This window comes from Hypomesus nipponensis, chromosome 17 (genome assembly GCF_054491055.1).
Source record: "Hypomesus nipponensis isolate SF chromosome 17, ASM5449105v1, whole genome shotgun sequence".
NCBI classification, from domain to species: Eukaryota; Metazoa; Chordata; class Actinopteri; order Osmeriformes; family Osmeridae; genus Hypomesus; species Hypomesus nipponensis.
This window is the reverse complement of record NC_140377.1, coordinates 3,160,001-3,174,056: the sequence shown is the minus strand read 5'-3', so window position 1 is coordinate 3,174,056 and position 14,056 is coordinate 3,160,001. Positions and strand designations below refer to the sequence as shown.

The 14,056-nt window shown below is 52.5% G+C and overlaps 1 protein-coding gene across 1 annotated transcript in view; it reads right to left on the bottom strand.

Moving 5' to 3' along the window:
- Positions 1-6,873: 6,873 nt before the first annotated feature.
- Positions 6,874-14,056, bottom strand: part of spop (speckle type BTB/POZ protein) — a 54,080-nt gene continuing 46,897 nt past the window's right edge. The window contains exons 8-11 of the mRNA XM_084677855.1: positions 13,143-13,198; positions 11,561-11,683; positions 10,533-10,675; positions 6,874-7,695 (exon numbers count right to left, since the gene is read on the bottom strand). Coding sequence (XP_084533981.1) covers positions 7,551-7,695; positions 10,533-10,675; positions 11,561-11,683; positions 13,143-13,198 — 467 coding nt within the window. The 3' untranslated portion in view covers positions 6,874-7,550. The remainder of the gene's footprint in view (positions 7,696-10,532; positions 10,676-11,560; positions 11,684-13,142; positions 13,199-14,056) is intronic.

The following is a 14,056-nucleotide window of genomic DNA, read 5'->3' as shown; positions in this document are numbered from 1 at the left end:
TTGCCAGGTTAACAAGTTCTGTACAGTCCTTCTGTTTAGTGTCTGACAGTGATCTGGAGCTGCAGCAGAACATTCTCCTTCCAGACAGAGATCCTACCTACAACCTCAGAGAGAAACCTGCTGATACGGGAACAATCCTGTTAGAAACCCTGACTTCACAAATGTTCTAATAAAGATGAGTCCTTTATACAAGTTTAATCAGATACTGTAGCAAATTTACGGCATTCAACATAATTTGACCAATCAGCACTTATCACAAAGACAATAGTATAGAGATTCTGATGTTTTTCTGACAGGACGAGAAAGGGTTGAAGGACAAAAAAAAATCTGAGAAAGAACCAGAAATGTGAAAGGAAGAAGACATGAAAAAAGAAAAGCTCATATGGGGAGGGGAAATGAAAAGACGGAGCAAAAAAAAGAGTGAGGAAAGAGAGAGGTGTTACCCAATTCTGGTGAGAGACAGTTCTTGTCGCTAGCACACTGGCTGCCTACTGGAGCGGACATGCTCAGAACGATGTGAGTCACATGATGCTGCTGGAGGTAGTGGACCGGGATTAATCAATGACAGCAAACCACTAATTACACTCTCCAATCAATTACCTCAACACTCATTAGCCAGTCAACACACCCTCTACCTGTCTAACCCACTGCAACACTGGTTTAGTGGGTTAGGGTGAGCTTAAGGTGCAAGTCACATCTATCTGTACTGGGAGACCAGAGTCGGCTTGTTTCTTACGTGAACAAGATATGAACCTCAAAGAATCTACATTCATGCTGTGCATCCAAACATCCCAGCAGAAACCAGATGCATGCGGGTGAAAACAGCACTCACACACGGTCCCTACTCACCGAAGTGGATGTGTGTGTGTGTGTGTGTGTGTGCACGCTTGTGTGTTTGTTTGTATGTCTGTGTGTGTGCACGAGCTACAGCACAAATCCCTGCCTTGCCTACAGCCGTCAGCCTTCACTCTGCATTTTAAGCGAGACTAAAGATTAAAGCCCTTCTCCCAGCAGATCTCTAACAGAGCACAGCCCAATTACACCTCTCTGGACCTGCAGCACAGACCACCGGGAGAGAGGGATGAAGAGAGGAGTGGAGAGGGGGGTGGAGAGAGGGGTGGAGAGAGGGGTGGAGAGAGGAGTGGAGAGAGGAGTGGAGAGGGGGGTGGAGAGGGGGGTGGAGAGAGGGGTGGAGAGAGGAGTGGAAAGGGGGGTGGAGAGAGGAGTGGAGAGGGGGGTGGAGAGAGGGGTGGAGAGAGGAGTGGAAAGGGGGGTGGAGAGAGGAGTGGAGAGAGGAGTGGAGAGGGGGGTGGAGAGGGGGGTGGAGAGAGGGGTGGAGAGAGGAGTGGAAAGGGGGGTGGAGAGAGGAGTGGAGAGTGGAGAGGGGGGTGGAGAGAGGGGTGGAGAGAGGAGTGGTGAGGGGGGTGGAGAGGGGGTGGAGAGAGGGGTGGAGAGGGGGTGGAGAGAGGGGTGGAGAGAGGAATGGAGGAGGGGAAAGGATGGGTGGGGTGGGGTGGGGAGGGAAATGACACGGTTGAGAAGAGAGAAAGAGAAGGAGGTAGAGATGGATAGAGGGGTTGTTGGTCGGCGAGCCGTTAGAAAGGACAGGCGTGAGGGAGACTGAGGATAGATGGGTCTTGAGAAGGACGTGACGCTCTCCACGGTCGTCCCACTATGTTGTGCACACATGCCCACCGTGTAGGGGATCAGACGGCTGAGCGGTTAGAAAGTCGGACTATTAATCAGAAGGTTGTTGGTTCAATTCCCGGCCGTGCAAAATGACGTTATGTCCTTGGGCAAGGCACTTCACCCTACTTGCCTCGGGGGGAATGTCCCTGTACTTACTGTAAGTCACTCTGGATAAGAGCGTGTTTAGTCTAAATGACTAAATGTAATGTATCCCTACCCCTCTATCTGCCTCTATCAGCGCAGACGAACAGATGAACAGGAAGAGAGCCGTTTCCAGGGTGGAGGAGGGTGGAGGAGGGTGGGCGGTGAGAGGGGAAGCAAACCTCTTTAAAAAACTCCTTCCTACACCCTCTCTCTCCTTTCCCAAGCCGCCAAAACTGTTCAGAGTGATTATACGGTTGGCGTTTGTACCTATCAAAGAGTTTGATGCAACAAACATGAGTAAGCAGGCGAGAGGAGGAGAGGGAGAGATGAAACGAGGGAGAGATTAAACGAGTGCACTTCCTGTCTTTCAAGCTCTTCCTCAGGTACAGCCTCATTACACCGAGTGAACGGAAAAGAGAGAGGGAGGGGCAGAGGAGGAGTGTGTGTGTGTGTGTCTCCTGGTTGATAAGTTCCTGATTTTCAGAAGCCAGACACAGCTGTGTCTTCCGGAATGTACATTTGCTGGGGTGTGCTCAGGAGCACCAGGCTGTGTGCGAGTGTAAATTAGAAAGTGTGTTAAGCGTATCTAAGTGTGTGTGTGTACGTGAGGATGAAGACCTCTCTCTCTCTTCCGGGCCCTCTGGCCTGAAGTAAAAGGCCAGATAAATAAGGCATGGCTGGGGGGGGGGGGGGTCACTGAGGCGTGACCTCTCGGCCAATTGGTTGCGGAGCTGCTGGACTGTCTACTCAGCTAAGCTCTGCTGGTCGCCGCAGCTGCTCCGGAGGGGTGAATTTTAATCAGCGCCGAGGCGAGGGCCGGGGCTGTGCATCAAGCTTAACGAGGCTGAGAGAGGCCTCTCATTTACCCGCACGCAGGTAACAAATGGACCAGCCCCCCCCCCCCCCCCCCTGAAGACAACCCCCTCCCTCCCTGTCGTTCTGGCACCGCCCACTCCCTCCGTCACGGCCCCTCCCTCCTGGAGCCATCCCTCCCCCTGCCCCTCACACACCTGCCACCCTAACTCTGGTCTTCATGTTCTTCCCGTCCTCTCTGCCCTCCAGCTCTTAAGGCTGAGACACGGCCTCATCTCCCGTTCCACGTCATCGACCGAATCTCTCCTCTCCAGTCGGTCTCCATTTCCCTCCCTTTTCGGCTTCTTTTTCCTTATATTAACCGACGCTGTGTGTCAGTCCTTTGACCTTTCTCCAATCGTCGTTTATTAACCGACAGCCGTGTTCCCTTTCTCTCACATCCTCAACCTTTTCTGTCCTGTGTTGACTGTGTGAGCCTTTGTGGATATGGTACTGCCACTATGTCCATGTACACTGGCGGCGGCCAGAGAGGGTCAAACACATCGCAGTGTTGGCGGTTCGATCCCTGACTCCTCCTGGCCATGTGTCGAAGGATCTGTGAGCAAGACATTTACATTTAGTCATTTAGCAGACGCTCTTACCCAGAGCGACTTACAGTTAGTACAGGGACATTCTCCCCGAGGAAAGTAGGGTGAAGTGCCTTGCCCAAGGACACAACATCATTTAGCATGGCCAGGAATCGATCCAACAAACTTCGGATTAATAGCCTGACTCCCTCACCGCTCAGCCATTGAACCTCAAGCTGCTCCTGGTGGCCATGGCAGCCGCGCGCGCGCGTGTGTGTGTGTGAAAGGGTGGATGAGAGGCAACACATGTGAAGTGCTTTGAGTGCTGCTAAGGTAGAAAAGTGTTAAATACAGTCCTGACAGGCACAGCCATCTGGGCCCTAACCTCGAGACCATGCAAGCCACGTGCTGAATGCTCAGAAAACCTTGATTATTTTAAACAAAATAAAATCAGGTTTCAGCACCCACTCAACCTTGCTTGAACAACAGAAATACAACACTGCCTCCATAAGACAGACAGATGAACAGATAACAGCTCACCTTGTTAAAGGAACAGTCTCACACACGCACCACACACACACACACAGCCCCCTTGCTGCATTGTGCACAAGAAGTCTTGCTTCATTAAAGCCAATTCTCATCCACTATCAGTTTACAACCACAGAAGTCGTTTGAACCGCCAGGGAAATACAATTCCATTCCATTTCGGGGGTTATCTTAATATATGAGCTTGTCTTCACCACACTGCTCTCCTGTTATGAGGCAAACACCCACAGCAGCATAATATTGCTCTAGCTCCATCACTGGACGAACCGCTCACAAAGCAATTAGCAGTTTATATGTGCATGACGTGTGTGTGTGTGTGTGTGTGTGTGCTCGTGTTCTCAACTCCCTGGTCTAATTCCACTCCTCTAATTTCAGCATCCGTTCTTTTGAGCGGTTCAGTGCTCTAACGCTGAAGGGTGTCCTCTCCACCCAAACCCCACCAGAGCCCACCCAGACCCCCACCAGACCCCCCCCAAACCCCACCCAGACCCCCACCAGACCCCCACCCAGACCCCCACCAAACCCCACCAGACTCCACCCAGACCCCCGCCAAACCCCACCAGACCCACCCAGACCCCACCAGACCCACCCAGACTCCACCCAGACCCCACCCAGACCCCCACCAGACAGGCGCAGCTCCGTCCCCCTTCGCGAACAAGTCCATCATGCTCTACCTCCGCAGAACCATGAAGTGAAAACAGAAGAGCCTCTAACCCCAGATCAATGTCTGTCTTCCCATCCATCCATCACCCCCTCTTCTTCCCTCTATCTGTCTGGGCATGTCCCATCTGCACGACGCCTGATCTCTCCTCACCCATCCATTAGGTCTGTCCTTCTCTCCTTCCGTGTCTCTGCCCCAAGGCCCCCCCGTCTCCTCCGCCTGTCACGGTTGCCGCAGAGACACCCACCTAGTTACCGTGATTTATAACGTCTGCCGAAAGATCGGGCAGATGTCCGACAAGAAAACATGACTGCTGTACTGGCAGTAACTGACAATATGGTCCAGTGAAACAGAGTACACTTGCACGTAAAGCCCACCTGCATCCATTCCTGCACCAAATGTGCAGACACTTCATTAGGTAGATGTACGTGTGTCTTGATTCGTCAGCTCTCCGTGAGGGAGGGGCTTGTCAGCTTCCCCTTCCCCTCCTCGTCTCTCTCCCTCCCTCTGCCTTCGTGTTTCTCCTGCGGGCCAGCGGGGAGCGATCTAGATCAATCTCAGGGCGTCTCTTCCTCCTGTTAAGCGATGGCAGGCTCACACTGACACAGCTCGCCACCCGCTTCACAGCTCTGCCCTGCCAAGCCTCACACGCCCATAGAGAGGGAGCGATAGAGGGGGACATGGAGGGGGAGGGCGAGGTGGACGTGGAGGGGGGGGGCCGAGGGGGACGTGGAGGGGGAGGGCGAGGTGGACGTGGAGGGGGGGGGGCCGAGGGGGACGTGGAGGGGGGGAGCCGAGGGGGACGTGGAGGGGGGGGCGAGGTGGACGTGGAGGGGGGGGGGCCGAGGGGGACGTGGAGGGGGGGGCCGAGGGGGACGTGGAGGGGGGGGCCGAGGGGGACGTGGAGGGGGGGGCGAGGGGGACATGGAGGGGGGGGGCGAGGGGGACGTGGAGGGGGGGGCGAGGGGGACATGGAGGGGGGGGGGCGAGGGGGACGTGGAGGGGGACGTGGAGGGGGGGGCAAGGGGGACGTGGAGGGGGGGAGGGGGACGTAGAGGGGGGGCGAGCAGGACGTGGAGGGGGGGCGAGGGGGACGTGGATGGGAGGGGGGGGGACGTGGAGAGGGGGGGGGGCAGACTCATACAGCATGCACGACAACGGAGTATGCTTCTCCCAATCCATCCCTCTATCTCACCTTGACTAGCTTGTCTGCTGGAAAGTCCTGCTGCAGTGTGTAGGCACACACACACGCACCCAGACACATACACACGCACCCAGACACACACAGACGCACACGCACCCAGACACACACGCACCCACACACACACGCACCCAGACACACACACACACACACACAGACACACGCACACCCAGACACACACACACACACACACACACACACACACACACACACACACGCACCCACTTTTGAAGAAAAGGTGAATTCACCCATATTTTGAATTGAAGCCTTACACATTGTTGTACATCCTGTTCTGAGCAGGAAACCCAAGGACGGCGCAAAAACGCAGGAAGCCGGGCAGCTTTGTGGTCGTGTGCGTAGAGTACGAGCCCTATCCTCCAGCCCAAACAACATAGCTTTCATACAACAAAACACATCAAGTCAACCTGCCCGAGGAGTAGCCAGTCAGGAGTAGCCAGTCGGGACCAGCCAGTCGGGACCAGCCAGTCGGGACCAGCCAGTCGGGAGTAGCCAGTCAGGACCAGCCAGTCGGGACCAGCCAGTCAGGAGTAGCCAGTCGGGACCAGCCAGTCGGGACCAGCCAGTCGGGACCAGCCAGTCGGGACCAGCCAGTCGGGAGTAGCCAGTCGGGACCAGCCAGTCGGGACCAGCCAGTCGGGACCAGCCAGTCGGGACCAGCCAGTCAGGAGTAGCCAGTCGGGACCAGCCAGTCGGGACCAGCCAGTCGGGACCAGCCAGTCAGGAGTAGCCAATCAGGAGTAGCCAGTCAGAAGTCGGCTTCCGACGAATGCTCGTCTCCTACAGCACATTGTTTTCAGGCCCTACAGAGACGGAGGCTTCGAGGCGCGTGCGCTGTCGACGGCGGTGACCAGGACAAACTGGCTTACGAAAAGTGATTGGCTGGGTGATTGTACAGGCTTAACGAAAGCCTACAGGGAGAGAAAGGCCGCTATAGCTAGCGCCCGGAGAGCAGCCTCAGTCAACAGTGAGAAATCCCTGTTAAAACACAGGCCGGTAGCCCACAGGACTAAAGACAGATTAGCGTGTGCACCCCACAGAGGTTCCACGGCGCAGGAACAGACACACTAAGACCCGGTTAAACACATCCATCTGTGAGACGACATGAAACAGAACTAAATGACGTGTTCGGTCTTCACGCCCGATCCTGCTACATGCGGAGCGGAACACGCGTGTTCTGAATGCACAAAGGAGGGAGGTTTTGATCCGAGAGGATGCGAGTTTAGCGACATCAGTGATGTAAAATAAGTTTATTTAATGAGTTGTCAGATCAAACATTGGTTTGCGTTTTAACAGTTGAAAAACAATGGTCCTGACAATGGGATTGAGTAGAAACAATTTATATCCCTTTTTTTTCCAGGTTGGTTTTCGAATCTTGTTTTTTCCTTCTTTCTTAGAGAAATAGGTAAGACGCTGAATACACAAGTATTACAAAAAAGGACTTCAAAAAATAAAATCTATTTACAATTTCTCTACACCTCGCTCCTCCCTCTCTTCCTGATTGGTCTGTTCTCTGCAGGTGCTGAAGGCTAACAGTTTGGAGTTGCAAACAAAGAGGAAGAGGAGGAGGAGGGGGGAGGGGGAGGAGGCGAATGGGGACAGGGAGAAGGAGAAGGGAGGAGAGCTGGATGTGCTCTTCCTCAGTCCCAGGAGTCTGTGCTGTCTCTCAGAGAGGCCAAGTAGTAGTGGTGGCAGCGGGGGTCCAGGGTGGTGGTGGGTGGGGGGTCCAGGGTGGTGGTGGGTGGGGGGTCCAGGGTGGTACAGCTGCAGGCATTTCTGGAGGCTGTCTGGGTGTCTGTGGCGAGCAGGACCAGACTGGAGGGCCACGCAGGTGAGGGGAGGGGTGTCCTCTGAGGCTGGGGCAGGGCGGGGCTGAGCACGGCGGTGCTGGAGGGCTGGGCCTCCAGGGGAGTCAGGGCTGTTTGAGGCGTTTGCGTGGGGGTCCGAGGAAGGGGCACTGGGCGGAGGCCAGCGAGCGATACGCCTCAGCAACCAGGTGGGGGTGAGACGCCACCATGGACTTCCACCCTGACGTCTCCATCACTTCAGACGCATGGCTGTGAGACAGAGAGAGAGAGAGAGAGAGAGAGAGAGAGACAGAGACAGAGACAGAGAGACAGAGAAGAATACAGAATCTGTGGACACTGTACATCAGGGGAAATTGAAACAGAAAAACATTTCCTACTTAAATGTTACAAATATAGAAGTATAAGAGTTCAATATCTGGAAAAATTTAAGGAATTAATTGAAAACTACACAGAGCTTAATTTAAACGAGAAATTAAGGATATCTCTGGGCGAAGGGCCGACTGCAAGCCTTGCCGCTAGATATGTCTCTCAATGTCACAACCTGAGGGACAGTGAACCAACCCTGTACAACTGTTAAAACCTTTCTGTATATTAACAAGCATTTATGTGTTACTGTTACTCTTACTATGCTACTGTTATAGTGTACTGCCATATTATTATTGTTATAATGTAAATGCTATGATACATATATTACTGTAAAATGTCCTTTCAATAGGGACTGCTTTGGCAATACTGCTCAACCCAAACTGTCATGCCAATAAAGCATTCTGAACTGAACTGACAGAGAGACAGAGAGAGAGAGAGAGACAGAGAGACAGAGAGACAGAGAGAGAGAGAGACAGAGAGACAGAGAGACAGAGAGACAGAGAGAGAGAGAGAGAGAGAGAGAGAGAGAGAGAGAGAGAGAGAGAGAGAGAGAGAGAGAGAGAGAGAGAGAGAGAGAGAGAGAGAGAGAGAGAGAGAGAGAGAGAGACAGAGAGAGAGAGAGAGAGAGAGAGAGACAGAGACAGAGAAGGAGACAGAGACAGAGAAGGAGACAGAGAGAGACAGAGAGAGAGAGTCAGAGAGAGAGTCAGAGAGAGAGACAGACAGAGAGACAGACAGAGAGAGAGAGAGAGAGACAGAGACAGAGAAGGAGACAGAGAGAGAGAGAGAGAGAGAGAGAGAGAGAGAGAGAGAGAGAGAGAGAGAGAGACAGAAGGAGACAGAGAGAGAGAGACATAGAGAGAGAGACAGAGAAGGAGACACAATTAGCATGTCTGCAGGGCCGTTCTCAGAGGGTGACAGACTCACAGGGTGACAGACCAGGAGGAGAGTAGAGTAGATGGTGACACTGTCCCCCCCCCCACAGACTGGGCCCCTGGGAACCCCCTCCTCCCACACACACACACACACACACACACACACACACCCTCAGGGTGATGAGCTGCACTATCACGCACACAGCTACATGGCCTTTAATGACATTTGTCATGCGTTAGTGTGGTCATGAAACGACTGTGCGTGTGTGTGTGTGTGTGTGTGAGAGAGAGAGAGAGCCGTGTGTGCCCTGCACACCTCAAGCCCACCTCTGACCCCCTCTTGGACCACAGCAACCACTAATGGCCAGTGGGCCCTGCCTGGGGTAGCAGAGCAGCAAAGGGCATGGAGAGAGCAGACCCAGCTGGGGAGCAAACTGGGCCTGGGGCCTGGAGGGGGGGAAAGGAAGGAAGGAAGGAAGGGGGCTGGAGGAGGGGAGGGAGGAGGAGGAGGAGGAGGAAGAGGAAGGAAGTGAAGGAGGAAGGGGAGAAAGATGGAAGGAGTATTGTAAGAATGGAGGAAGGGATAAATAGAGGAGACGGAGGAAAGGAAGGATGTTGGTGGGGTCAGAGAGAGACAGAAAGACAGGCAGAGAGAGACAGAGACAGAGAGAGAGAGACAAAGAGAGACAGAGACAGAGAGAGACAGAGAGAGACAGAGACAGAAAGAGAGAGAGAATGATGGTGAGGAGAAAGAAGCTGACAGAAGGAGACAAAGAAAGAGAAACAAGCAAGAGAGACAGGAAAGGGGGGGGGGGGTTCTACCGCTGGTCATGACTGCAGGTCAACAGGCTGTCTGCAGAAACTGCTCTGGTGTTTATTGGTTTCTCGTGTCGTTTATTTTCTATATTCCCTCTTTATTGATTTTTGTTGTTGCTGGTTGTCGATGTTGTCCAAGGGTGGATGGTTGATAACACTCAGGCCAGAGTCCCCGGCGACCAATTTTCCCTCGGCAACAACGCTGTCGCAAATTAAACTGTCATAATGCCCATAACAACAATTAATGAGGAGAATTAGTGGCAGGAATCTGCCTAGGATGGGGGCTGGCAGCGTTCTGCCTAGGATGGGGGTTGGGAGGGATCTGTGGAGAAAACTGGGGGCACCGGAACAGGAATGAAAAGATCTGGACTGAGAAAGCAGGGAAAAAAAAGTACTTGAGAGGATAAGAAATAGACAGAGAAATAAAAGTTTGGAATCCAGGTTGTGGTGATGGATTGTTGACCAACTTCCACAAAATCGTAAATGACAGCAACAAATAGTTAATAGGCAGGTCTTACCCCATCAGGCTTGATCCATCCCTGACCATAGCCAGATTAATTAGGACTAAACAGGTTTGCTGCTAAGCGGCCTCACATAAAATTTAAAAAAAGCATAAAGTGGTCTCATATGAGATTAGATTCAAATTTCTGTAGATAGAACATCAACAGTTCCCACTGGAAACGAATGACTGTCATGAAAACACCAAGGACTGGAGAGTTTCCCATCAGTTAGACACTGGATTCCACTGCCAAGCCCTCCGTATTCCATGTGTCAGATAGCGTTTGAGGACAAAGAAGAGGGAGGAAGGTCTAAATTGCGTCATCAATAAGAAGGTGAGAGAGCATGTGTGTGGGCGTGAGTCAGTGTGTGAGAAGTCAGTGTGTGTGTGTCTGTGTGTGTGTGAGAAGTCAGTGTGTGTGTGTGTGTCTGTGTGTGTCTGTGTGAGACGTCAGTGTGTGTGTGTGTGTGAGACGTCAGTGTATGTATGCGTGTGTGTGTGTGTGTGTGTGTGTGTGTAGTCCCACTCACTAGTTGATGAAGTCCACAGCCTGTGTTTTGAGCTGGTCGGCGCTGTGCAGGTCTGCCAGGATGAGGATCTCAGCAGCGTTGTCCACAGACAGGCTGGAGCACAGGGCGTCCTCACACATCACCTTCAGCCGCTCCAGGGCGTACTGAGGGGGGGGGGGGGGGGGGGGGAGAGGCTCCATTAGTGAGGCTTGGGAGGAACGATTCCCAGTTGTTACAGTGTGAAATGGCTTAGCAACACGGCCGTCACCAACACCACGCCTGTGAGACGAGCGACGAGAAACAGGAGGGGAGGGGGGGAGGAGAGAGAGAGAGAGACAGAGAGAGGGAGAGAGACAGAGAGAGGGAGAGAGAGAGGGAGAGGGGGCTGGATGAATAGAGGGTCAAGGTAGAGAGAGCTAACTCATGGATGGAGGTGGGGGTGGGGGTGGGGGTGGGGGTAGGAGAGCTGAGGACAGAGATCATGGTTAATGGTCTGTAAACACTGTGAAGGCTGATTCATCTGACATCCACCTTAATCCTCGTGTGTCAAATTGACCAATTTCACACAAACACACCCATAATCTCCAGACTAGAAGCAAGGCTCATGGCTGTGTGCGTGTGTGTGTGTGTGTGTGTGTGCGTGCGTGTGTGTGTGTGTGTGTGAGGGGATTAAATAAGGGAAGGAGGTATTGAGCAGGCAGAAGGGATTGTGGGCCACTTTGGATGGGTTAAACAGAACCTCACCTTCAACCAGCCCGGCTCCTAACAGAGAGAGACACCGCTATTAATGGAGCAGTGATGAAGATCGTAGGAAGGAAGGAGAGGGGGAACACAGGGGAGGGAGGGAGGGAATGCAGAGCCACTGCTGGCTCACAATGGACAAGAGTCCTTGAGGAGCACTGACTAAGAAGAGCTGTGTGCGTGTGTGTACGTTTATGAATATTCACCAACACACACACGCACATACTGTAAATGCACACTCTCATCCCATCAAACATGAGTGTGCGAGGATAAGTAAACGTAAGCACACACACACACTCCCAGTTTACCTTGTCGGCTGCCGCCAGCAGGTCGTCGGCCATCTTGTCCAGATTGGGAGCCTTGCCTGTGTAGATGAAGCACATCATCTCTTTGAAGACCTCCGGCTCCACATCGTTTATCTCCACACGGTTCTGGACACGAACAACACAGAGACAGGCTTGAGAGGAGGAATGACACAGAGACAGGCTTGAGGAGGAGAGACAGAGACAGAGAGAGAGACAGACAGGCTTGAGAAGAGGAGAGAGAGACAGGCTTGAGAGGAAGAGAGACAGAGACAGAGAGAGAGAGAGAGAGAGAGAGAGAGAGAGAGAGAGAGAGAGACAGGCATAGAGGAGGAGAGGGTCCACCTCTCAGCATCACACAGGGCAGCTCTTCATTATTGGACTCCTGCACGGAAGGTGTTCATAATCCAGCTGTCACAAATTCTGATTCATTTACTTTTAGAACACGGTCTCTCTCTCACACACACACACACACACACACACACACACACACACACACACACACACACACACACACACACACACACACACACACACACACACACACACACACACACACACACACACACACACACACACACACACACACACACAAATGAACTTTTGACAAGTCTAAACACGTTTCGTCCAAAATTGAAAAAGGGATTTTTTTTTTTTTTCAGACAATTCCTGGAATTAATCCTCCATGTTCCTTCCAAATACGCACTGCCTGCAGCCAACGAATGCACTCTATCGCTTGTCGGCAAGGTAACGGTAACCTGAACCCCTTTTCCCTGCACTAAGAGGCAGAACAAGGAAGTAAACCAATTATAACACTGCTTTATCGTTGTCGTGGCGACCCAGGGCATTTCAGCAGGGTCACGTTAAGTATACCAACAGCTTAGTGGATATATGTTCCACTATGTCCCTCAACAACGAAGGAAACCGCAGAGGAAAAGTTTACACCAAGGTCACACACACACACACACACACACACACACAAAAGGCCTGTGGCATTTCAGGATGTGGCGCACACACAAACAACTCTTGTTGTCCCGCATCTCAGTACACACACACACACACACTTTAATAGAGGAAGTGTGTATCTTTACGAGCTCATTGGTTTCTCCTGTATGGAGGGCTGTCGAGGCAGTTGACTCATCTATCAGCTCTGTGCGGCTCGCACAGAGAGGCGTCCCTCTCTCTCCCTCTCTGATGAAGACGCCCACTTAAACAGCAATTAAGATGCATTTCCTCGCTGTGTGCTTTATAATTTCCCCATTCGAGCTGCGCCCGCATCAATATTCCGCTGACACGGCCGCTACATCACTAAGGTTCAATCTCACCACCTCCTATCAGATGAGTTAGACCAGGAGCCAGGGCTCTCTTTCCCTCTCTCCCTCTCTCTACCTCACACACACGCACACGGTTTGCTGTTTCAGAGTCTTACAAAACACAGTTTTACTGTGGTAAAGCTATTAAATTTTCTCACACTCGCGCTTCCTGAAAGAAAACGTGCGGGCGTTTAGAACCGAGGCAGGAAGACGGATGATGTAACGGAGGGAAAGAAGGCGTGGTAAAGTAGTAAGGTAGAGGGGAGGGGACTCACCTTCTTACTCTCCTCCATCTCGTGCTCAAACATGGCACTGAACACTGGTGACCGGGCTGAGGAAAGAGAGATAGACAGAGAGAGAGGGAGAGAGAGAAGGAGAGGGGGGGGAGACAGAGACAGAGAGAGGGAGAGAGTGAGAGAGAGACAGAGAGAGGGAAGGAGAGGGAGAGAGTGAGAGAGAGACAGAGAGAGAGACAGAGACAGAGACAGAGACAGAGACAGAGAGAGAGAGAGAGAGAGAGAGAGAGAGAGAGAGAGAGAGAGAGAGAGAGAGAGAGAGAGAGAGAGAGAGAGAGAGAGAGGAGAGACAGAGAGTGAGAGAGAGACAGAGACAGAGAGAGAGACAGAGACAGAGAGAGAGACAGAGACAGAGAGAGAGAGGAGAGGGAGAGAGGGAGAGAGTGAGAGAGTGAGAGAGAGACATAGAAACAGAGAGAGAGGGAGAGAGTGAGAGAGAGAGAGAGAGAGAGAGAGAGAGAGAGAGAGAGAGAGAGAGAGAGAGAGAGAGAGAGAGAGAGAGAGAGAGAGAGAGAGCAGAGAGTGAGAGAGAGACAGAGAGAGAGAGAGACAGAGAGAGTTTGATAAAGAGTGAGATGTTTTGTTAGCTGATGTGTTAAACATGTCTGAATCCCCCAGTCCCTCAGCAGTGCAGTACAGGACCAGAGGCAGGAAGTTAGCAGACTGGCTAACACCCTGCTCTGCAACACCACAGCGTCCCTGCTCCAGGCTAGTCCACTGACACTTGGCTGCTTGGACTGTGGATAGCCGTCTGACTCCAAATAGTCGACGTGTAGTGTGTGTTTATGTATACGTGTTGTATACGCGTCCTGTTTGCCGGACTGGGTGTATTCAGCTGTGAGGCTGGAGGCAGTTCTGTCAGGACCAACAGACCCCACTGGTTCCGTCATAGC